Here is a 26977-nt window from a genome sequence, read left to right as displayed (position 1 = left end):
AATTGGAGCTAAAGATAGGGCAACTCCTGTTAACAGTATAAATAAAAACAGCAAAGGAACTATAGACCAAGATAGGCAAAACTTTCCCTCCACACTTCAAAGAAGAATTAAAGCTCATGAATAAAATACGGAATATATATGTTTAGGGGACAGAAGACATCTATTACTATTTTAAAAGTATTAATTTTGAATTACCTTTTCTGAGGCTTTCTTGCATCATGACTCCTTCAGCCACTTTCCTGAGACCTGAATTGATACGAGATTGCACATAATTGTATGGTGTGTGCCTGTGGCCCTGAATTTGGAGCTGCTGTTTAGTTGATATTAATCTGTTTTGAAGACCTTCATTTTGTTTCTCAAGTTCACGAATGTTCTCTTGCTGTTGTTCAATAATTTCCTCCAGTTCCACATCTCGTCCTGACCGCCTTGGGCCGCCACCAACTTGCTCATATTTCTTTTTGTCTTTAACAAGCCGTATTAACTTTGTGGCCATTCTGGTAAAATAATAAAAAAAAAAAAGATAAAGGAATTTGAAAAGTCAGCATAAGAAGCATTTTTGTTGAAAGGGACATAATCACACTGTAGAATATGAATAATAAATTTCAGGTTTTGATATAACTATTACTGTTTGTGAAGAACTCTGAAGATAATTGAAACCACTGGGCAGCAATCTGCTTTATAGCACTGACAAATAACAGTTTCCTTAGGCTTATCATTTAAGGTTAGCAAAGAGGGGAGACATATTTACTCCATATGTTCCCTCAACATAATTTTTAAGGCATGACCTTACAAAGGAACTCTGGATGATGTTAAAATGGAGTTAAAGAACAGAATATGTCTGGCCAAGTGTAAGACCTGCAATTTCATAGCATCATCAAAATTAAAAACATATTAATATGCAGCAATCCAGTTATATATTTGTGTTTCTCTGCAAGATATAAGACCGCATTTCAAGGCTAGTACAAGGTACTTTTTAATTACATTAGTTGTTATCAATATATTTTATAAAAGGGAAAGGGAATGGGACTTATTTACCACCTTTGTGGTTTTTTCAACTACATTCAAAGTGGTTTACATATTGTATACAGGTACTTATTTGTACCTGGGACAATGGAGGGTTAAATGACTTGCCCAGAGTCACAAGGAGCTGCAGTGGGAATTGAACCCAGCTCCCCAGGATCAGAGTCCGCTGCACTAACCACTAGGCTACTCCTCCACTCATATTATAACTGAAATTACTTTTCAGTTATAATACACCTCTCCTTCATTACAACACGGCACCTCAGAACCATAACCAGTACCACCTAATAATGAAGGTTGTGTTATAATGAAATGCAACACCTGATCAAAGACATACTCAATTTAAGACTCAATTCAAATTTTTAAATCATTTTAATGAACACAAATCGAATCTAGTATGGCAAAACAGGTCCAATAAAATCCTTTTCCTGACTGCAAATCAAGCTTACAATACCATGCTTCAAATGGAAGGACACATTAAACATGTGAGCTGGAAAAGCGCTTCAACCATGTAAGCTGGGACCGCGCGCCAACCATGTGAGCTGGAACGGTATGCATCAACCATGTGAGCCAGGACCGCACGTTAACCATGTGAGCTGAAACAGTATGCATCAACCATGTGAGTTGGAACAGTATGTGTGAACTATGTGAGTTGGAATGGTATACATCAATCATATGAGCTGGGAGGACAAAAGCACAAAAGTCCCGGGAGCCATATAACCGAATTTGCGTTATAATAGTGCATGTTAAATTCATTAAATTACCATTAAAATTCAGAAAGTAGGTTACTATTCATATTTCAACAATTCACATTTTACTTTTAACTTCTCAAAGGTTGTCCCCAACTTTTAGTTTATTAAACGTTAGTAACATAAAATAAAATAAGTACAAAGATATAATATCCAGGAACCAAAACATATCTAACAAAAAAAGGGCAAAATCTTGGTTTCTGACATACAAAACTGAGATGTAAACTTTGTGAATCTAAGTATAATGAGATTTACAAGTTCTTACAACCGTATCCTTATTTAACTAAAAATAGTCCTTTTTAATGTATTGTAAAGAGGACAGATGACAAATTCCCTATTCCTTGAGGCACCATAATAGACAAAGTAGGAACACTAAGGGGCCCTTTTACTAAAGTGTAGTAAAAATTTGCAGTAGCTGTGCAGCAACTGCAAAGCCTTTGCATTAAACATTGGGGCTTATCCACCATCTGCCCAAGCAGTTAATGTACAGACAATACACTTTCCACATATTAAGTGCATGACAGATAATGCAGAGTACTTAATGGCACCTACTAAGGTGGTGTTATCTGTCCCAGGAACAGTTAACATGTGGTAAGTTAATGTGTAATAACTGCAAGATGCAATCCATGTCCATTCCCTGCCCCTTTTCATGCAATGCAGTTAACACATGAATTAGCATGTGCCAAAACATTAACTGTTACTGTGATCATATCCTAACAGTGTACGCTTATTCACATGTTAATTGCTTAATACACTTTAGTATAAGGCCCCTAACACTAGTTCAGAATCAGTGTGAAATAGTATATGAACACCTAGGTCCTTAACACAAGTAACTGGGTAATAAGTATTCATGCTGCAGCGTAAATCTACATAACTAAATTTGGGCATCCTTTCCTATAAAATGTTTGATAAATTTTGTGAAAAATGTCCAATAATCGAGTAGGGGCATAGGCAACCAAGAAATTCAGAAAATATTGTGGATTACCTGTAGTTAAAACCTTATAAACCAAACAGAGAATCTTAAAAGGTTATCCGAGAGCTAATCTGGAGCCAATGCTCCTTGCGCAGCAGCGGAGTCACATTTTTGAATCTCTTGGAACCAGTCAGCAACTTGATGGCCAGTATATGTGACATGATTGATGCAACCCAATATATAAAACACTACAGGAATGCCCATAATATCTGAAGGTGTCATAGAGCCTGGTATTTACTGTCACGGTCACATTGTAATGGTATCAGTTTATTACTGAAATATGTAGCATATTTGGTGGATTATATATATACACCAATATATTTGTGCAGCTCTTAAAAATACAATGCAGCAGAACTGGCTTTCATTCCAAAAGCCCTCTCCCCTCTCCCTTTGGGGAATATTTACAAGACAAAAGTACTGCTGCAGTGGCAGGGACCTCACCTTGTTTTTTCTCATTCCTCAAACAAAAGACTTAAGACTGCTTTAAAGTTTTAAATTGACTCTATTCCTCTGTCCTCCCACCTAACAAAAGATGGACTAAGGTGGGCACCTGAATAAAACAAAGGAAGCATAAACAGGACATTTGCTTGTCAAAGGTATACCTGCCCCTCCCATCAGCTTCCAGACATGTGCAGAAAGGAATGTGTATCTGCCCCAGAGACTGAACAGGACATCAAAAGACATTTGCCAGCAAAATCCAGACCGTGATGTCATAAGACATGAGACCAACTCAGGGGTCGTGTGCAGACATGAGACTACATTAACCATAATGCCTTGCAAAATATCCAAGACATGCACACACCATGCTTCTCTGCTAACATTATAAAAGGCCTGGAAACAGCCCAGCTCTCTCTCTTGGGACCTGCCGCTCTTGGAACCTCCTTCTCTTGGGACCTGCCGCTCTTGGGACCTGCCTCCTCTGGAAACCTGCCTCTCTTGGAAACTGCTGCTCTCTTTGGGGTCCGCTCCGCTGAAGCCTTGCGCCTAAAACATGTGCTTACCTAATGCTGTTCATACTGTGTAACAAGGACTTGTGAGTAACAACTTTTGATCTACCTGCTATTTTGTTCTATTTTAAGCACAGATTACCTGTAAAAGATCTTGAAACCTACCTCTCGTGTGCAAGTGTATATTAAATCAATCTTTTTGAAGCTAAAAATACGGTCTCTTTGTGTTCTGAATATATATATATTTAATTTATTTAATTTATTGCAATTATCACCTTTGGTGATTGGTGGAGAAATCAATATAAATACAGCACCTGCTCTTAAATTATAAGCAGTGGCGAGTTGCTCTAGAGCTATTTTCCCCAAAATAACTCATTTCTTCCAACATATTAATTCGTGGCGAATGTGGGCAGCAAGTCTAACATATTAATTGCTGGAGAAGTGGGTAGAATTTCTTGCAACATTTTTGGGTGCGTGGGAGGGAGTCAGTGATCACTGGGGGATTAAGGGTGGTTCATGCTGTACTCTCTCCAGTGGTCATCCGATCATTTAGGGCAATATTTTGTAACTTATTCATGCTTGAACCTGTTTCTAGACAAAACCATCTCAATTTTTACTCCAGACATTTTGGTTTTGGTCCATTGTAGCAGAAAAATGTTTAACTCTTGGGAATGCCCAAGTCCTGCCCAAAACATGTTCCCAATGCACCCCTTGAAATTTGGACAAACTGCAGAGAAAAAAAGTCTCAAATCAGTTTCAAAAATCACAACTTAGATGTTTTAACAAAAAAAAAAAAAAACCATCCTTCTGCTGCTTTATGATTATTCTGACTTTGCAGGCTAAAGCATCAATACAGCCTTATATGAGTCTTACCAGAGCAAAGAGCATATTTATATAGCATGTGTACCACTGTAAGAATCTTACTAGTCTGATTGGACTCTAGCATAGGTGCTTCAGATAACATCAGGACACAGATTATCTTACGTCAACATAGGACTCTAATAGCTTCACAACATGAAGGCAACAATTTACCATAGAGTTTGCATTTTTTTTTAAATTGTTGTGGTCCATCAGAGGACTTAAAACAAAATTGTTGGTTTGTGTCACCCTGCCTTGGTATAACAGGCATTCTTAACAAATACAGATTAATATAAAGAGAAACATTAACATAATGTTTTTTTTCCCTTTTGGAATCCAAATGTATCTCTTATTTGCCCACTCTGATAGTTTTTCAGGGACTACACTAAGCTCATTACCAGCAGGTCTGTTCTCTCTCAGTTGGTGGGCCTGGGTGATTACCTAAGATAGTTGTTGCACTGTTTGTGTGAGGGACAGCCTATTGGCCAACAAATTCCCCCACACTCCTCAGATCTTCACGCAGACCAATGAGATGGCCCTCCCAGGGGCTGAAAATGACTATCCTGGAGGGTGTGCATGTTGTGTAGAATGTGCAGCAAAAGAAAAAAAGCACAACAAGGCCTTCAAAAGTGGAACAATATAGAGTCCTTTATTTGTGAAGTCCTGACATGGGCCGTGTTTCGGCAAAAACAACACCTGCATCAGGGGATCTAATAAAAGAACATCAAAACACAGTATAAAAAAACGTATACAAGAACAACAAAAGAAATAAGATGCAGATACATGTGCTGGTATTCTTACATATAAAAAAAACAAATATATGTGCTATATTAATGTGTGTAATAACACGTCCATTGATATATATAAAATGTGAATATACATGCTTAAAAATATATATATATCTTAGTCATACATCTAGGAAACATATCCAGAAATACATATACAGTGTGTTCAACGATGTGCAAAACAATATGTGCGTACATAATATAAAATGTCATAAAAACACCCTAAAGATGCATATCCAAAAATACAAATATGATATATCCATAAGTTTGCAAAACAGATTATGTAACAATGTATCATATTACTGTACTCAAACATTATGCATGCATAAAAATATTACAAAAGTGTTAGTGATACAATGATTGTTGTGAAAATAAATACATACATTATAATTGAAACCATCACAAATGTAGTGTACATAAAAATAATAAAATACATATAGAAGTATGAAAATCCCCCATATCACTGTGAAAAAATTGACTATCTTTGGGCATGTGAAAAAAAACACATGAATCTGCCTGTCTTAACCAATTATTCAAATGTTCTCAAATGCAAAGACAAACTGGAAAATAAACTCCCTTAGGCAGCTCTGCCAAAAATAGAGTAAAAACACAGCAGCCAGACTTATATTCGGAAAAATGCAATTTGAAAGCGCCAAACCCCTCCGAGAAAAACTGCACTGGCTCCCAATCAAAGAACGTATTGCTTTCAAAATCTGCACCCTGGTACATAAAATTATCTATGGCGAAGCACCGGGATATATGACCGACCTCATAGACCTACCAACCAGAAACACAGTCAGATCAACACGAACACACCTAAATCTCCATTACCCAAGCTGTAAAAGACTCAAATACAAGTCAACTTATGCATCCAGCTTCTCCTACATAAGCACACAATTATGGAATGCATTCCAAAAGCTGTGAAAACAACGTACGACCACCTTAACTTCCGGAAATTACTAAAGACCTACCTGTTCGGAAAGGCATACCCTCCCGACCCAACTTAAGTGCCTGAACCCTGCAACACAATGTAAACAAAGCTCGTAATGAACACTATATAACTCTTCTCTGCGATTCCCAATGCGATTGTAACATATGAACCTATCTGACTATAACATCACTTCATATTTGTTTTCTACCGGAGTTGGCGATCGCCTTCACAGTACCACGTAAGCCACATTGAGCCTGCAAATAGGTGGGAAAACGTGGGGTAGAAATGTAACAAATAAATAAATAATATCAAATGGGCTGTGTCATGTTAAATATGCAAAAAATGTAATCTGATGAAAAAAATTCTATATTGAAAATTGCCCCAAATAATGAACGACCAAAAAGCTCCAGTGCACAGAATTTACCTAACAAATATGTGGTATGAGAACGTCATAGCTTATTTGTAAAATCAAACCTTCTTCCTCAATGAGGCATAACTCAAATACCCTTAGATATTTAATAGACTGCACAAAAAGTCATGGCTCTGATGGCAAGAGAGTTGGTCTTAGTGACTGCTCTGTCTCTTGTGGGTTCTTTGGGCTCTTTGGCCACTCAGCCTCTGCTTGCTGCTCAGTCTCCTCTGGATGGTGTTGTTGTGCTGCCTCCTCTTGCTTGTGTGGCTCTTCCTCATAATCAGCCCAAAAGGAAGACATGGATTCTGTGTTGCCTATACTCTTCTCTGAGGAGGGCTGACCTCTTCCTCCTCTCCCATTGCTACTTTTTTGATCTCTAGTTCCTCCTCCTCTTGTCTCCTCTTCTCAAGGTGTGGTAGATAAAGTGGGTGCAACAGCTGTGGAATCTGACCTAGGGGACTGTGGAAGGCTTGGTGCCTCGGAGGCCCTAGATCTGGGAACATTGGGTCCTGTAAAAATGGATATGAAAAACAACTTACAGTCCTCTCGCCATCAACTGCTTTGCTTCATTATTAGCATATTTCTGGGTACTGCTCATCAGTGTTATGCTAGTTGTTCTTCAAAAGTAAGTAATTATAGTTACTGGGATAGTGAATAGTTAACTACTTTATTTGTTACTGCAAGAAAATAATTAACTACTGTAACTCAATACTGCACAACACTACTGCTCAAATATAATGAATATACCATTATGTGCTGTTTCATCAGTTCATCTATGGAATAACAGGGTAAGGGATGGAATATGACTAATGACATCCTGTTGTTACTGTCAATGTGTGTCAAATTACATACACACTGATGCATTTAGATACTGGGGGAAATGTGAGTCATGCCAAATCAGGTAGCCCTGCAAGGACCAGCTGTGGGAATTGAACCCAGTTTGTCAGGGTCTGAAGGCACTGCTCTAACCACTATGCTACTCCTGCACTCCTTTAAAGGATATTGGAAAAGTATGAAACTATGGCAAACACTTAGTATATACTACATGCAGGGTAGACCTTGTAGGCTGTGTTGAACCATCAATGTGCACAGATTTGTCATATATCCCTTATACTTTCTGAGATGTCACACCATTCATGACATCTGACCACCTGGAGAGGCTTTGGGGAAAGGATATGCCATCAGCTACTGCATATCCCAGACCTTATGTTGGTAATGGAGGACCTTCTCCAAGGTAGGCTTGCTATTGAATTTTCTACAGTTCTCCATGTCCACAGCTTACCTTCTGCCCAATTGGCTCCGTCCCTGTACCTTTCCATTACATGACCTCTGCATTTAAGATGCTCATAAGGTGCCTTTTTACTAACCTGATAGTGGCGTACTGTGCCAAAGGAGCGCATCCAAGGAGCAGGTCGTGCTCCTTGGGCAAGCTCCTTGGGACGAACTCTGGGGACAAACCCCTCCTTAGCCCTTTATATCTCCCTTTTTTGTTGTGTTTTATCTATTATCCATTTTCAGTTTTTATCCGGTTTTCAGAAGGGGGTGGGACAGGTCAGAAGGAAAGGCCTGATAATAGTGCAAAGGAGAGCAGAACACATGTCTTAATATGATAAATAGGCTTTATTTGTGCCATTCTGTAAAGTCCCAACATGGTGCTCTTGAGTGAGGGAGACAGTTGCTGTTTTTCTATCTACCCTGCAAGCTTCAAGACTGTTGCTACTTTCATTGTATTTTTGCTCTATTGCGTATTTGTGCCTTTTGGGACTGCAATAGCTGTTTTAGCTCCTGACGCAGCCTCTAGTGAGGTGATATGTGGCCACATCAGGACTTTTTTTTAATAGAGTGGCACTAATAAAGCCTATTTATCATACTAAGATGTGTGCTGTGCTCTCCTTTGGACTACTTTCTGCACTGCAGAACATTTTGTTCCTCTTTTGGTGTTTCTGATGCAGGCCGAGGCAGCGTTTCAATATGGCTGCCGCTGCAGGGCGAAGATTTACTGATTATAAAAAAAAATAAAAGGTAAACTGGGAGGGGAGGGACAGCTGATGGCGGTCTGGGAGGAAGAGATACAGGACTAATTGTGGGTGGGCAAGCGGGTGGGGGAGGGCATTGAGAGAGAACCACGGCACATTTGAGAGAGAGAAAATGGGTGAAGGCACAGGGGGGCACATAAAAGAGAGGATGGGTGAAGGAACATGAGAGACAGAATGGGTGAAGGCACAGGGGGTACATATGAAAGAGGGAGAGGATGGGTGAAGGCACGGGGGGGCACATATGAGAGAAGGAGAGAATGGGAAAAGGCACGGGAGGTTCATATAAGGGAGAGAATGGGCGAAGGCATGGGGCGCACATATGAGAGAGAGGGAGAATGGGCGAAGGCACGGGGTGTAGAGAGAATAGGCTCCAGCTCCCCAGATATGGTCTTTCTTCCCTCCTTCTCCATATTGTTTCCCAGAGCCTTTCTTCTGGTTCTGTTTCTCGTCCTTGGGAGAGGGCCCTTGTTCGTCTGCTGCTGAAGAAACCTTCTCTTGATTCCTCACGTCCTGAAAACTTTTGTCCTGTTTCCAATCTCTGTATTCTCTCTATGATCACCGAACGAGTTGTCTTCTATAAGCTTTCTGCCCATGTTGACCAGTTTTCTGTTTTACATCCTCATTAGATGGGTTTTAGTTCTTCACACAGTACCGAGACAATTGCTGCCCTCCTAAGTGAGCTTCACTCATCTTTAGACGCTGGTAGAATCCATCGTCCTTTTGGTTTTTCTGGACCTGTCCTCTGTTTTTGATCTTGTGGATCACTCTTCACTTTTCTCACGTCTTTCATCCTTAGGTATCTCAAGTACTATACTGTCTTGGTTTTCTTCATTTCTATCAGCACACTCTTTCTCAGCACTTACTTCTAACTTCATCATCTGAAGATACTTCCCTACATTGCGAAGTCCCCAAGGGCTCAATTCTGTCTCCCTTGCTGTTCAACATCTTCTTAAGTCCTTTGGCCACTCTTCCAAGATTTCAAAATAGAATTCTTCATTTATGCTGCCAATATTCTCCTTATTTTCCCTACCTCCCCATTCCAGCCTGACCTAAGTTGTCTCCAGTCTTGTTTAGCTGCCTTATCTCACTGGATGTCCTCCCATAAGCTAGTTCCCAATGTGCCCAAGACGGTCACATATTAGACCATTGGCTGTTCTCCAGAACATCTTTAATACATTTCCTGTTTAATATTCTCTTTCCTACAGTAGATTCATTTCACTACCTTGGTGTCATCTTGGATTCTAAACTCTCAGTTCTTGTGGCTTTCTTGCCCTGCGTCACTTATGCGCTTTCTCTAAATTACTGTGTTTCCTGGTATTATACACTCTGATCCACACCATTGTCATCTCTCAATTAGACTACTGCTATGCTGTTATGCTGGTCTGACTGCCTATCAGCTATATCATTGACTGGTCTATGTTGGCTCCCCTTGAAATTCTGTTCTTGGTTTAAAATTCTCTGCCTCACTTTTAAAACCGTTCATACAGGTTCTCCCTCATACCTTGCTTCTGTAGTTTTACCCTATACTCCTATTCATTCCCTTCGCTCGCTTGATGCTCATCAGCTTGTTCTTCCTTCCCCCAGACAGGCTCACTATGATTCCACCAGGCATGCAGTTTTTTTCTTTCTAGCCCCCAAGCTATGGAATGAACTTCCCCTTTCTTTGAGATATGAGCTTTCTTACCCACATTTCAAACCCCTGTTGAAATCTTATTTTTTCAACTTTGCTTGGGGCACCTCATTTTAGGCTATAGCTGCTGACATTAATGATTTAGGCAGACATACAAAAACAAAACAACCCCCCCCCTCCAAAAAAAACCAAAGTATTTGTTATTGTTAAAGGGTGTGGTTGTGATTTGATTCCTGTCTTGGATGACTGCTTGCTTTCCTATTGGAACTGGAGTTCTTTTGGTTTTACTTGTAAACTGCCTTGTCCTATGTTTTAGTAAAGGTGGTATATCAAGTTTTATAATAAACACATGTGACATGGATGTGCATGTGATGCAGACATTCCCCTGAATATGCATATTACACAGTAAACGCTCCATTATATACCTGCCCCAAACCAGGGACAGAAACAGCTTTCTGGCAGCAGAGCAAGGTTCTAATATTCAAAAGGCCACAAACAGACTTGTGGAGGAATAGCCTCAAGGGTAAGGCATACAGTGGACAGCCACATCATAGATCTGGAGATTGCAGGATCAATTCCCACTGCAGCAGTTTTGTAGGTGATTTACCATCAGAGCATATGTGTGAAGATTTCCTAGACAATACCCACTGTGATCCCCTTTAGCTTTGGTCAATGGACAGGTGCTCTACAGAGTACCTTTCTGAAACTTGGATGTGCCATGTACCAGGTTTGGAAACTGATGTGCATGAATGGGGACATGGCCATCTTTGTCCCTTTACCTTTGGAAATGGTTTCTCTCTCTTTTTGCCCCTTCCAGGTACAATCCATGAGATGTCCACAAAACTCTCCCCTTGCTATTTAGATGTAATGCTGTGTATTATATGCTCATACTCTGCCTTTATATGATAATTGTTGGGACATGTCTCTAATCTGGTGACAAGACATCAACCATACCAAGAGCCCATAAAGGAAGCACTCCAGTGTTTCACTCATTCCTCCAACCTGTAGCCAGAATGCATGTAGGTTGTGGAATGCACATGCACAGCTTCAGTCTTCCTACACATGCCAGTTCCCAGTGAACTACAGGGGCACCCAAGACACTATGCCTACTGTGTTGTGGTTGACACACTAGTGTTCTAGCCTTGGTTGTGGGAGGGGATTCAAAGTCTGAGCTGCCTAGGATCAGATCATTAGCATCATGGTAGCTAGAGTGTTGCTGCAGGAGAACGTTGATGGCCCAACACCAAGGCATATTAAGAATGGACATTGATGGAAATCATTGGGGCAAATGTGGTGTGATAGAAAGGATATTTCAGCTGAAACCATTGACAGCTGGGGTTAGGTTGTGTATGCAACTTGGGAATCTAAATACAGAGTGTCTTAATAGGACCATGGTGTGCAAATTGCCTGACAAGAGACCCTGTGGCTTAGAAAGAGCCCTGGAGACCAGCTACTCTGATCAAAGGTTACCCAATTGTCCACTCTGGCACAAGGATGGCTAGCAGCAGTAGAATTAGCAGGTAACTGTCTTGAAAGTGCCACTGATCAGTTTTCATCTCACTTCAAAGCACCCTATCGCAAAAGGATGGTGTCTGGGGCACCTTCCATTCCTCCCCCATACCCAAAAGTAAGGAGATGCCCTATTTGCACTTCCTCACCTTTCCATGACCTGTCCATCAGGTGCCTCCCAGCCATCAGTAACCATCTCTGGAAATATTGTGGTGCAGGCTCCACAATTGGGGCCACTTGGTTTTAGCAGTCACAGCTATGGCCAAACAACATGTAGTGCTGATGTGTAGGGCCAGCCTTTATTAGAGTGCTAGTATGATGAGTCAGGTGGTATATGGGATCTCAACCAATAGACGAGTGCCAAACAATTGTGCAATCAAGTCTATCATTTCAGGCCCTTTCCCCATTGACTTCAAACATTTGCTAGGTGGGTTACTAGGGAACCAGGCCCAAACATCATATGTGTAGGTGAGGTGAAGAATCAAAGGAATGAGGCTGGGATGTTCCAACTTCAAAGGATGCACTGTTTTCAAAAAGTGTTTTAAATGAGGCTAGGGGAACTGGGCAGCCTCCTGGTGCTCCTAGGATATGAGGGGTGTAGTGACGCTTTAAGACAATTGTGGCCTTGGGTAGTTGGATCAAAACACCCTATCCATGTGTAGCTTTCCTCAAAAATCCTTTGTGTATTCATTTATTTCTTTAATACAGTATAACCCGCCTATCCAGCCATCTAGGCGGGGTACAACGTAACACTCATTAAAATAAATAAATTCATGAATAAAAACATGTCAAAAACATACAAACAGTCAATGTCACGTAGCTACATGTCTGATGCTAAAGATTCTGTCAGAATAACATGAAGCATTAAACACTGGGGAGAGTTATTCCACAATATACGCTCCCCCCCCCTCCTCCAATGGCAGAGTTTGGAATCCATTGGTTGGACTTCATGTTGGCTGCATTTGTTGAGGCTATGTCAGTCCTCAGGGGTTTACTGTATATGTACCATTGACCATCGTGGGATGATCCTGTTATACATTGTGATGTGGTAATGCCAGTTGGTTTCAGCAATTCAGTATTCAGCTGGTTTGAATCTTTTTTGAAAAACAGATAGTATCTAGTTAAGAACATAGGAACATAAGTGTTGCCATACTGGGACAGACCAAAGTCCATCAAGCCCAGTATCCTGTTTCCAAAAGCAGCCAATCCAGGTCACAAGTACCTGGCAAGGTCCCAAAAAGTACCTACATTTTATGCTGTTTATCCTAGAAATAAGCGGTGGATTTTCCTAAGTCCATCTTATGGGCTTATGGACTTTTCTTTTAAGAAGATATCCAAACCTTTTTTAAATCCCACTAAGCTAACTGCTTTTATCACATTCTCTGGCAAGAAATTCCAATCCAAATATACATTGAGTGAAGAAATATTTTCTCAAATTTGTTTTAAATTTACTACTTTGTAGCTTCATTGCATGCCCCCTAGTCCTAGTAATTTTGGAAAGAGTAAACAAACAATTTACGTCTACCACTCCACTCATTTATAGACCTCTTATCATATTTCCCCTCCGCCGTCTTTTCTCCAAGCTGAAAAACCCTAGCTGTTTTAGCCTTTCATAGGGAAATCGTCCCATCCCCTTTATCATTATTGTCGCCCTTCTCTGTACCTTTTCTAATTCCACTATATCTTTTTTGAGATGTGGTGACCAGAATTGCAGTGTTTGAGGTGCGGTCACACCACGGAGCAATACAAAGGCATTATAATGTCCTCATTTTTGTTTTCCATTCGTTTCTTAATAATACCTAACATTCTATTTGCTTTCTTAGCCGCCGTTTCACACTGAGCAGAGGGTTTCAATGTATCATCAATGATGACACCTAGATCCCTTTCCTGGTCAGTGATGCCTAATGTGGAACCTTGCATCAGGTAGCTATAGTTCAGATTCCTCTTTCCCACATGCATCACTTTGCACTTGCACACATTAAACGTCATCTGCCATCTGGAATGCACAGTGTCCCAGTCTCATAAGGTCCTCTTGTAATTGTTCACAATCCTCTCATGATTTAACAACGTTGAATAACTTTGAGCCGTCAGCAAATTTAATTACCTCACTAATTACTCTAATCTCTAGATCATTTATAAATATGTTAAAAAGCAGTGGTCCCAGCAAAGACCCCTTCGGAACCCCTCTATCTACCCTTCTTTATTGAGAATACTGACTATTTAACCCTACTCTCTATCTTTTAACCAGTTTTTAATCCACAATAGAACACTACTTCCTATCCCATGACTTTCCAAATTTCCCCTGGAGTGTTTTATGAGGTACTTTGTCAAATGCTTTTTGAAAATCCAGATCCACAATATCAACTGGCTCAACTTTATCCACGTTTGTTCACCCCTTCAAAGAAATGTAGTAGACTGATATTTTTGGAAAAAGCAGAGGCGTACCGAGGGCGGGGTGGTCTGCCCCGGGTGCACGCTGCTGGAGGGTGCAGAGAGCAGCCGCGCGCCTGTCGGCTCCGCTGGTTCACTGCTCCCTCTGCCCCGGAACAGGTTACTTCCTGTTCCGAGGCAGAGGGAGCAGGGAACCAGCGGAGCCGACAGCCACGCGGCTGCTCCCAGCAGCTAAGAATGCACCCGGGGGTGTGTGTGTGTGTCGTTGCGCAGGGGGTGTCATGCTGCACCCTGGGGGGGGGGGGGGGGGGTGTACAGCAGTGATCTGCCCCGGGTGGCAGCTGGCCAAGGATCGTCACTGGGAAAGAGTAAACAAGCGATTCATGTCTACCCATTCCACTCCACTCATTATTTTATAGACCTCTATCATATCTCCCCTTAGCCGGCTTTTCTCCAAGCTGAAGAGCCCTTGCCGCTTTAGTCTTTCCTCATCTCCTTTATCATTTTTGTCACCCTTCTCTGTATCTTTTCTAATTCCACTATGTCTTTTTTGAGATGTGGTAACCAGAAGTGCAGACAGTATTCGAGAAGAAAACATCACATTCAGATAGAAGTACAAAGCAAAACACACAAAAAAAGAAAAATTACAATATCAAACAGAATCAATATCCAAGTACATAAAAGAACAAACAGACCTAATCTGGTTGGGAAAATCAATCCAGGTCTTTACAGGCAAATATTTAAAAGAACTGGTCAAATATTTTTTCAAGCACATGCCTATAGCACTCGGAAACATTAAAGTGTATGAGTGAACTGCACTAGAAGTCCTACCTGAGGAAAGCAAAACACAATATTTAGATAGGCTTGTTGAGTTCTGACCTATCAAAGATTTAAAAACCATACAAGCAATTTTAAACTTTATACGAGAGGAGATCGGAAGCCAGAGTAATTTTTTAAGAAGTGGAGAAACTCAAATTTATTCAACTTAAAAATTAATCTTGGTTGCTGTGTTCCAGAGTAGCTGTAATCTCCTTAAATGTTTCATAGTAATTGCCCCATATAAAGAATTGCAATAATCAAGATAAGGCAGAAGGCTTTCATGAGCAATATTTCTAAAACTTTCTACACTGAGACTGGACCAAATTGTCCTTAACTGATGAAGACAAAAATGAAACTTCTTAACAAGAGCATTAATCTGGTCTTTGAAGGTTAACCTCAAATCCAGTATAATACCTAAAACTTTATACTTATTTGTGATATTTAAAATTTCCCCTGTATTAAGTTGCAGGAATTTTTGTGACACTGAATCAAAATCCCCGAACCAGTACAATATTTGTTTTCAGCCTATTTAACTTAAGAAAATTTGAATCAAGCAATAAAATATTCTCAGTCAGCCTAGCCGCAGTGTTTTCAAAGGTGTCCAACGCTGGATATAAAAGAAATATGCCATCAGCACAGGACATTACCTGAACACCAAGTGAAATTAAGAATGTGCCCAATGTTCTCATATATATGTTAAACAGCAAAGAAGACAAGGAGAACCCCTGAGAAACACCACACTCAAGAAGCCAGGACCCAGACACACCACCATTTTTCTGAACTCTTAATGTTCTCTTCTTCAAAAATTCCTCAAACCATGTAAAGCGAAGATACTTACCTAAGAGGACAGCAGGCCTTGTATTCTCACAGATGGGTAATGCGGGTCCAAGTTGCTGGTCTGGAACTTGTAAGAAGCTTAGAAATATATTTTGAGCATGAGACACACATGTGCAAGTGCCTTCCTGTCTGCTGCGAGAGCGCAGGATCAGCAGTACAATATAAAGAATAATAAAAAGGAGAGAACTCCAAGGGGAGGTGAGGGGGGTATGTGAGAATATAAGGCCTGCTGTCCTCAGAGAATACCTGTTACAGGTAAGTATCTTCGATTTCTCCGAGGACAAGCAGGCCTATAATTCTAATAGATGGGAATCCCTATCAGGCTCACCAAAAACAACCAGTGGTCACTTGGACCTCGCAACGGCGAGGGCAAAAAAGTAATTAACCTGAAACTATACACAATCTGAGTGACAGTACAGCCTGGAACAGAACGAAACGGGCTTAGGAGAGTGGAGTTGGATCCTAGACACCAAACAAATTCTGCAGCACTGTCTGTCCATACTGACTGTCACATAGGGTATCCTGCTCAGGCAGTAATGAGATGTGAATATGTGGACTGAAGACTGTCACAGCCTTGAAAATTTCTTCAATGGAGGCTGATCTCAGATGGGCTGACACAGCCATGGCTCCGACACTGTGAGCCCTGATATGACCTTTAAGGGTCAGCCCAGTCTGGGCATAAGTGAAAGGAATGTAATCTGCCAGCCAAACTGAAAATGGTGCATTTTCCGATGGCACCCCTCCCCCATCCTATCTGGATCAAAAGAAACAAAAAGTTGGGTGGACTGTCTGTAGGGCCTAGTCTGTCCCAAGTAAAAGACCGATGCTCGCTTGCAGTCCAAGGTGTGCAGTGTGCTTTCACCAGGATGGGCATGAGGTCGGGGAAAGAATGTTGGCAATGTGTTCAGATGGAACACCGCCACATCCTTACCTAGGAACTTAGGGTGCATGTGGAGGACTACTCCGTTATGATGAAACTTCATATAAGGTGCATCTGCCACTAAGGCATGAAGCTCACTGACCCTGCAAGATGAAGTAACATCCATCACAAAAAAGACCTTCCAGGCCAAGGACTTCAGATGACAGGAATGAAGTGGCTCAAAAGGAGCTTTCATCAGCTAGGTGAGAACGAGGTTTGATAGGGGACTTTGTCAACAGCAAACCTCTCATGAAGTGAACAACCAGAGGATGTCCAGAGATCGGCTTACCCTCTACATGTTGATGATAAGCACTAATTGCACTGAGGAGAACCCTTACGGAGTTGGTCTTGAGACCAGACTCTGAGAGTTGCAGAAGGTATTCAAGCAGGGTCTGCGCAGGGCAGGAAACAGGATCTAGGGCATATGCGCCTGGTATAAGAGGCTTGGACAGGCTAAGCCTCCCCTGCTGTGCTCTGAGGGGTTTAAATTGTTGATTTACCTCCATCCTCACAGCAGGAGCTACAGTGAAAGCCCTCTAGCCTTGTGTGTAATCAGTTGTAGAAATTGGTTTATGGTTTGTTTACCTTACTGCTGGGAGAGTGGGGGAGGGGGGGTTGGCTGGAAGTGTCCTGGGTTGCCAGGGAGATATTTAACGAGGATGACTTCCTGACCTGCACTGAGAACAGATAGCAGCAGATACTGGGCCAGCATGATCAGAAAAAGTCACCAAACAAAGGTAGAAAAGATCATTTTATTTTCATTATAGTGTTTGGAATATGTCCACTTTAAAAATCAGGTGCTCAACATTAAAAGTTTATATTTATTTACTTATTTGTGGCATTTTATCCCACATTAAACATGAATTAGGGTGTTTTGTGGCTCTACATGAGAATTGTGATGATATGATCCCTTGTTTCATATTGTTGACGGTCTGCATTTTCCGTTTGGGTGGTATATTGGTGTATTAGGTTCTGCCCAGTGTAATATTTATGGTACAGTAAGGTTCTGAGTGTGTTTTTGCACAAAGTTGTGCATAGTGTTTTGCAGTTGAGCGATTGTGCTTAGAATATGCTTTGAGCAACCACTTTATTCTTTGACATATGATACATATCCAGTGGTGTGCTGGAGCAGGCTCTCACAGGCTCGCAAGAGCCGGTTGTTAAGTTTTTAAGAATTTTGGGAGCCGGTTGTTAAAGTAGGGCCCTCCATGGCTACTTTAACAACTGGCTCCCAAAATGTGGGCTTGGGCCCCCTGCTGAGTTCTCTTTTACTTTGCTGGTGGGGATGCTGAGCCCTGCCAGCCAAGTAAATAGACTACTGCTGCTCCCCGCTCCTTGTTTCCAGCTCTGGGCAGCAGGCTGGGACTTCTCGAGCATGTGAGACGTTGGGAGTGGTGGCAGTCCATTTACTGGCTGCCAGCAAAGGTATACCTAGCGTGCCCGCATGAAGGGAGGGAGGAGAGAGAGGCAGGTGTTGCTCCTCCCCTCCCCGGCCACCCATGGCCCTTCCAACTGCAGAGCTGGCTACGTCCGGAGAAAGAGCCTGTTGTTAAAAATTTACCAGCACACCCCTGTACATATCTAATATCTAAATTTAATAAAAGGTATTAATTGTGACTTATTTATTTTTTCTGTGTGTTATCAGACAATTATGGATTTAAGCTCCACCCCTGGCCCCACCCCTAACCCCGCCCCCTTTAGCCTCCCCAAACAGTTGGGCCACCGACCGCCTATGATCTAGGGCCTTGTCCTCACACCAGAAGACAAACCTACTTCATTTAAAAGAGTTACACCTTGTGAAGGGGTTTACAGAACATGCCCCTCCGATAACCTGGGCCACCTTAAGAGCTCTGGTCTCACCTCGAGAGGAAGTGAGCTGGGAGGTGTTTGTTGTTGGATACCCTTTTTATTCAGAGGGGCGGAGTCAGTAACTGTGAGATTAAAAGACAGTGCCAGGCTGAGGTTAAGGAGGACTAGGGAAGGAAGAACTGAAACCCAAGTCTATGCCTTTACTGAATACGTTTTGCTGCTGTAAAGTGCCTATACCTGAGAGATTAAAAGACAGGTCCAGGCTGAGGTTAAGGAGGACCAAGAAAGGAAGAACTGAAGCCCAAGTCTATGCCTTTACTGAATACGTTTAGCTGCTGTAAACTGGCTGAGGTAAGCCAACTTTGCTTCTTTTTAAGACTTGCAAGCCTTGCTGAGAAGGTCTGGCTAGGGCCAGACCTGAGTCTCAGAAGATCGGAGACATACAAGCTGTGTTTGGGCAGGGCAGCCCCACCAGCCACAGACTGCTTGACCTGCTAGCCAGAGGCCTACTCAAGACTGTTAACTAAACCAGAGAAACTTTTGCATCCAAGATTCCTGGCTTCTAAGGTAACAGGTCCCAGGACTCAGGTGAATAAAACATTTACTTTAACATTTATATACCGTGGCTGGCTGAGTTATTCCCAGGGCCACCCCACAAACCTGGCATGGAGTCCCACACACCTCTTAGTGGAGACACCCTCAGGAAGATGCATGGAAGCAAATACTAAGCTCTCAACATCCAGGTTGTGAGGGCCAGAAACTGAAGGATGGGAAGCAGAAGAGATCCCTAGTTCTGCATGATAAGGGTGAGAAAATACTCCAATCTTGGTTCTTCAGAGGATAACTCCAGAAGAAGAGGGACCAATAGGGCGTGATCAGAATCATGGTCCCGGGGTCTTGCCTGAGTTTAAGTAAAGTCTTCCCCACAAAAGGAATGAGAGGATACACATACAGAAGTCCTATCCACTAATGAAGGAGGAAGGCACCCCATGCTAGTTTGTTGTGGGCCTGGAGCCTAGAATAGAACTGAGGGATTTTGTGATGGAACTAAGTGGCAAAGAAATCCACCAAGGCAGTGCCCCACATTTGGAAGATCTTGCGGGCAATGTCAATGCTGAGAGATCACATGCGGTTGTATGACCCTGCTCAGTCTGTCGCCCAGGCTGTTGAATTTTCCTGCAAGGTAAGTGGCCTTGAGGAGCATCCTGTGCTGGTGCAACCAACGCCACATCCAGATGGCGTCCTGACACAGAGGGCATGATCCAGTGCCCCCTGCTTGTTCATGTAGTACATGGCAAGCTGATTACCTGTTTGAATGAGTATAATTTGGTTGTTCAGCTGATCCCTGAAAGAGCGTTCCAGATCACCTGGAGCTCCAGAAGGTTGATTTGGAGATCTGTTTCCTGGGCTCACAAACACCTACAGTGTGAAGTCTGTCTAAATGAGCTCCCATAATAGGTGGGATGCATCTGTCATCAGCACTTTGGTAGGCTGAAGAATTTGGAATGGCACTCCCAGAGTCAAATTGGATCAAATTGTCCACCACAGTAAGGACTAAAACAGCTCTGGTGGAACTCAGATTACATCCTCTAGGTTCTCAGTGGCCTACCACCACTGGTAAGCTAGGGTCCACTGGGCAGTTCTCATGCAAAGATGTGCCATGGGTGTCACATTTATTTATTCATTCTTGTATTCCCACTATTATCCAAAAACAAGTTTCAGTTCAATGTGGCTTACAATTTACAGTTATGCGAAGTTACAGTGGTTTATTACAGTTATAAAGTGGCGTGAGTATCATTGCTGTGTGAAATTACCTATAGAATTTCTTGAAAATGTAGGTCTTCAGTTCTTTTCTGAATTGAAGATAATTAGTAATGCTTCTTGTGGTCTTAGGTAATGAGCTCCACCATTTGGAGCCCAGATACTTCTGCAGTTTGGTAAATGAAGTAAGTAACCTCTGTTTTCCAGGCTTGCATTTCTTGGGGATAGTTCAATCAGATCTAGTACGTATTCAGGAGACATGCCAAACAGTATTTTGAAAATGAGGGTGCTAGCCTTGAAGAATAATTTTGCCTTGATTGGAAGCCCGTATAGTTTTTCGAGCAATGGGGTTGCTCTTTTGCATTTTGACTTTTTGAACATTAGTCTTGCTGCTGTGTTTTGAATGGTTTGCAATGATTTTAGTATGTTTTCTTTGCATCCTACATAAGCTGCATTACAGTAGTCTAGTTGTGATAGTATCAGCAATTGTACTATTAGCCAGAATGCTTGTCTAGGAAAGTATTCTCTAACCTTTCTCAGTTTCCATAGTGTTCTGAAAATATTTGATGTGACTGCTGATACTTAATTTTCTAGAGATAGATGTTTATCAAGGATAACTCCCAGTATTTTTAGTTGTGTTTTGATCTGATACGTTTCTTGGTTGATTGTGAAGTTTTGGTAAGAGGTGAGACTGTGCAGACTAGATAGAACCAGGAATTTGGCTTTATTTCTATTTAGCTTAATTTTGAAGATTGTGGCTCAGTTTTCCAGAAGGTCCAGGCTTTTTAAAAACCGTATCCAATATTTCTGTTATACTGTTGTTAAAAGGTATGTAAATGGCGACATCATCTGTGTATATGAATGGGTTCAAACCCATTTGTTCCACTTTCTTGCCAAGTGGGGCCATCATGGCATTAAACAACATAGGTGATACTGGAGAACCCTGTGGCACCCCACATTCTGAGATCCAAGAGGGTGAGGGTTGATAGGACATCTTTACATGAACCGTGGAGGCATGTGACCCAACAATCTCAAATTCTGCTGGGCTGTGACCTGACGAGCTGCTCGGACTTGAATGGCATGGGCGACAAGAGCGTCTGCCCGCGCCACAGGGAGAAAAACCCGAGCCGGTTGAGTGTCTAGCAGGACTCCAATGAACTCTAATCGATGGACAGGGAGCATATGGTACTTGAGTAGTTTAAAACAAACCCTAGCTCTGTAAGCAGTATCACTGTTTTATTACAAATCATTATTTACTAGTGAGCTAAAGAGATAAGTTTAAAGCCATTTACATGCAAAAAAACAGAAGCTTATGTGAGGAAACAGGATCATTATAAAATTGCATATGCAGGTATAAATGCACACATAAAGCCATTTCAATCACTATAACAAGCAGAAGCATTCCCAGAGAGAATTTGGGCAATATTTGGATATAGCTGCATACTTTTTGATTTTCAAACATATGCACATAAATTTTCTCAAATATAAGTGTAATTTTGATGACATAATTTTCAAAGGGAATGTACACACATAACCCCCCACCCCACCCCAATATTCCAATAGCCCACGGTGGTAAGTAGGTTCTGGTACTGAATATCGGGACTCAGGCCACCTCCCAGAAGTTATCTGGCTACGTGCGATATTCAGTCCAATACCTGGTTAGCTAAGCATGTAGCAGGTGGAATATTTGGGGGGAGGGGGGGAGGGGGAGGAGGCGATGAAGGGTTTGCCAGTGTCCAGATAAACCTTGAGAAGATCAAAAAATCTCCATCTCAAGAGCTTCCTCCTTTCACAACTACCACTTCACATCCCTTGCATGCCTCCCCTCAGGCCTACTTCAGGAGTTCCCTGGTGGTCTAGGGTCATGCAGGCAGGAGCGATTCCCAGGCATTCCTTCCTCTGCCAGCTCCAGGTAGAAAATGGCGTCCACAAGTGCAACCTCTTGCACTAGTGTCATGGTAGTACCACTAGGGTTCTGACCCCTAGCAATAGTACCACAAAACTACTGCTAAAGTTCACGGTCACCATTTTGTACCTGGAGCTGGCTGGAGCAACTGGGGATCAATGATGCCATTGACCTTAGAACTCCTGGGAATTCCTGAGGAAAGGTTGGGGGTGTCTACAAAGGAGGTGGGTTGTCGGGGGGGGGGGGGGGGGGGGAAGAAAAGGGGATGGGATTTGATATACCATCTTTCTGTGGTTATAATTGAAGCGGTTTACATATTATATACAAGTACTTATTTTGTACTTGGGGCAATGGAGAGTTAAGTGACTTGCCTCAAATTACAAGGACCTGCAGTGGAAAATCAAACCCGGTTACCCTGGTTCTCAGGCCACTGCACTATCTATCTTATGAGGGAGGCTCTTTCATGAGGGGGGAAAGAGGGGTCATTGTGAATTCACAAAACAAAACAAAAAAGACCCTGGTTAGCTAAGATAGGACAGCCTTTTTGCTATATAACTTTATCTATTCGCCAATCAGGTAGTGGGCTGAATATTGCCACTACCCAGTTAACTTATGAGTCTTCCCTGACTCCATCCCCAGATTACCCTGGCACTAACCTGATAGTATCACAGTGGTCACAGGCAATATTCAGAAGCACTACCTACTTAACTACCGCTGAATATTGACAGCCAGCTAAGTGGAGCCTTTCCGATCTGGTTACACCCTGATGAATATCTTCTTGCTACTTGGTTTTTCAAAACTGTTATAACTTATGTGCATACTTGCGCATAAAAGTTAAGTGACCATTTACAAAATCACCCTCTAAGAATACAAACATGTCAAATGTAATGTTCAGTAATCATGTTTATATAAAAATTATTTAATCATATCTTGAGTATGATTAGTTTTGATGAACCAGAATACAATGTTTCCTCCCTCCTATACTCATACAGAGAGGGTTTGCTTGGTTGATATACTAAAAATCAAACAAAAAACAAATGCACTTACTTTGAACCTAGTTCTGTTTCAAACACTGCCTAATGCACAATAAGGAGATGCACAAACTTTAAAGCAGTACATCAAGACAGCAACAGTAACTCTGTAGAAGGGGTTGTGTATGTTTTTAATAAGCACATTTTTACATTCCATATTCTTGAGCTTTATGATAGTTTTTGGACTGTTACATTTTTTCAGCAAAACACACCACAAATTCTAAAATTCTAACCTTTTGATTTTATCTTCTTGCTTTCGTGCATGTTGTTTAAGCAGAATATTTTCATCATGTAAACGAAGAAATCGATCTTCCAGCTCCTCACGGCTAATTCGAGAAACTGCTTGCCTATCTCTCACAATCTGTGCAGCTGATGATTCTTCAACGAACGAAAAGAAAAAGTACAAATTTTCTTTAGCACAACAGATTCTACAGACAAGGGGAAGAAGAGTTCTTTACTTAACATTCAGAAAGTTCATCAAATTGAGATGCTGCACAGAGATATTTAATACAAAAATATAGCAAGAGAAAGTTTAAATACAATTTTTTTGTTTCTCTCATTAATATGGAATTTTGTTCCAGGTATTGTGTACCTGGTTACCGCATCCTAAGCCTACTCTCAGGAAGCTGTATATAGCATCACTAATAAAGGAACTATAGGGTTCCCGACCGATACCAAGCTTGAATTATGGAGAAAATGACTTTGTATCAGAAAAGTAATTTTTTTCATAGCATATACATAGTTACACAGTACAAAGGATTACTCCTTTAAGCTGATCTCCATTCTCTATTAAGCAGCACCAGTCATGCAATATGTCACTCCTTGCCCCTCAGCTTGTACTGGTTGTGGAGATGATAAACAGCTGAAATGACCCATTGATATATATATTGCCTCGATAGCCTTCCTCGCACAGGACAGGAGTTTGTACCTGGAACAGCGTTGAGAGATTTTATGCAGAGATCTGCAATTTTGATATAATGGACTTTGAACAACAGTTTCCTTAAAGAAGCACTTTTGAATAAAGTGCGGGGCAGCATATGAAGTGGCATTCCACGTGCTCTATTGAACTATGGTAAAATTATGTATAATCATACCTGATAATTTTCTTTCCATTAATCATAGCTGATCAATCCATAGACTGGTGGGTTGTGTCCATCTACCAGCAGGTGGAGATAGAGAGCAAACTTTTGCCTCCCTATATGTGGTCATGTGCTGCCGGAAACTCCTCAGTATGTCGATATCAAAGCTCCATCCGCAGGACTCAGCACTTAGAGAATTACACCCACGAAGGGACACTCTGCCCAGCTCACCACCGCCGAAACGGGGGAGGGGAATTAACCCAGCTCATCCCCACACAAGTGGGGGAGGGGAATCCGTCCAGCTCATCCCCGCGGAGCGGGGGAGGGACACCACACCCGCCGATGCGGGGGGATCTGGCTTATCCTGCAACCGCAACCGCGGGAGGAGCTGACTGACCCGAACACCGCCGAAGCGGGAGGGGTACAAAACTGCCCTACAGCCGCACGAAGCGGGAGGGAGTGCCGGCAGAATTATAAGTCTCAATCCAGCCCCGTAAAACGGAGGGGAGAGGAATGCAGCAGCTCACTGTAACACAAACTCGTCTTAACTCTTGAAGAATCCAAGTGAAAAAACTTGAACACGAAGTCTTTCTGAAGTAACTGAAGAGTAAACTTGAACCTGAAATGCAACCAGAATAAAACAATACAGATATCTGGGAGGGGCTATGGATTGATCAGCTATGATTAATGGAAAGAAAATTATCAGGTATGATTATACATAATTTTACCTTCCATATCATCAAGCTGATCAATCCATAGACTGGTGGGATGTACCGAAGCAGTACTCACCCAGGGCGGGACATAGAAATCCCTGACCGCAACACTGAAGCTCCAAACCGGGCCTCCGCCCGAGCAGCCACAGTCAAGCGGTAATGCTTGGAGAATGTATGGGCCGAAGCCCAAGTTGCCGCCTTGCATATCTCTTCCAAGGAGACGGAACCGGCCTCTGCCATCGAGGCCGCCTGAGCTCTTGTGGAGTGAGCCTTCAGCTGGATAGGCGGCACCTTCCCTGCGGCCACATAAGCCGCTGCAATGGCTTCCTTGACCCATCTTGCCACTGTAGGCTTAGCAGCCTGCAGACCCCTACGAGGACCTGCAAACAGGACAAACAGATGATCCGATTTCCGGAAATCATTGGTCACTTCCAAGTATCTGATGATGACTCGTCTCACATCCAGATATTTAAGAGCAGAGTACTCCTCTGGGTAGTCCTCCCTACGAAAGGAAGGGAGACAGAGCTGCTGATTCACATGGAAGCGAGAAACAATCTTGGGCAGAAAGGAAGGCACTGTGCGAATAGTCACTCCTGCCTCAGTGAACTGCAGAAAAGGCTCTCGACATGAGAGCGCCTGGAGCTCGGAAACTCTTCTGGCTGAAGTGATAGCCACCAAAAAGACTGCTTTCAACGTCAGGTCTTTCAGAGATGCCCTCGACAAGGGTTCAAACGGCGGCTTCTGCAATGCTCTTAGCACCAGGTTGAGATTCCACGCAGGCACCACTGAGTGCAGCGGAGGGCGCAGGTGATTAACTCCCTTGAGAAAGCGCACCACATCTGGCTGGGAAGCCAGGGAAGCACCCTTCAGGCGGCCCCTGAAGCAAGCCAGAGCCGCTACCTGGACCTTAAGGGAACTGAGCGACAGGCCTTTGTCCAGACCTTCTTGCAGGAACGCCAACACTGAAGAAATTGGAGCAGTGAAGGGAGAAAGTGAGCCTGCTTCACACCACGCTGCAAAGATACGCCAAACCCTGGCGTAAGCAGTAGAAGTAGAGCGTTTCCTCGCTCTCAGCATAGTGGCGATGACCTTGTCTGAGAAGCCCTTCTTCCTCAGACGCTGCCGCTCAATAGCCAGGCCGTAAGACCAAAGGGGGAGGGATCCTCCATCACCACGGGACCCTGATGTAACAGGCCCTGCTCCACTGGCAGCCGCAGAGGATCGTCGATTGAGAGCCTGATCAAGTCCGCATACCAGGGACGTCTGGGCCAATCCGGACCCACCAGGATTATCCTGCCGGGATGTCTTGCCACCCGGTCTAGGACCCTGCCCAACATGGGCCAGGGTGGGAACACATAGAGAAGCTCTTGTGTCGGCCATTGTTGGAGAAGAGCATCTACTCCCAGGGATCGAGGGTCCCGTCCTCTGCTGAAGAAGCGCGGCACTTGGCAATTGGCCGATGACGCCATCAGATCTAGGCTCGGCTGGCCCCAGCGCTTCGTGATGTCCAAGAACGCCTGAGCAGATAGCTGCCACTCTCCGGGCTCCAAGGTATGGCGACTGAGAAAGTCCGCCTTGACATTCATGACTCCGGCAATGTGGGCCGCTGAAAGCTGCTCCAGGTTCGCTTCCGCCCACTGGCAAAGATTCATAGCCTCCTTGGCTAGAGGGGCGCTCTTGGTACCTCCCTGGCGGTTGACATAGGCCACAGCCGTGGCATTGTCCGACAGTACCCGTACAGGCTTCAGCACCAGTACCGGGATGAACTCCAAAAGCGCCAACCGAATGGCTCTGAGTTCCAGGAGGTTGATAGACCACTTCGCCTCTGCAGGAGACCAGAGCCCCTGCGCTGTCCTTCCCAA

The 26977-nt window shown here is 42.8% G+C and overlaps 1 protein-coding gene across 1 annotated transcript in view; it reads right to left on the bottom strand.

Annotated features, from left to right (window-relative positions):
* Positions 1-26977, bottom strand: part of RPGRIP1L (RPGRIP1 like) — a 343339-nt gene that overhangs the window by 290238 nt on the left and 26124 nt on the right. Inside the window, 2 exon segments of the mRNA XM_030204315.1 lie at positions 196-494; positions 23557-23701. Of these exon segments, the coding sequence (XP_030060175.1) occupies positions 196-494; positions 23557-23701 (444 nt within the window).

The sequence above is a fragment of the Microcaecilia unicolor genome, chromosome 5, assembly GCF_901765095.1.
Source record: "Microcaecilia unicolor chromosome 5, aMicUni1.1, whole genome shotgun sequence".
Classification (NCBI taxonomy): Eukaryota; Metazoa; Chordata; class Amphibia; order Gymnophiona; family Siphonopidae; genus Microcaecilia; species Microcaecilia unicolor.
The sequence above is the reverse complement of the archived record's forward strand: the minus strand, read 5'-3'. Positions and strand labels throughout refer to the sequence as shown.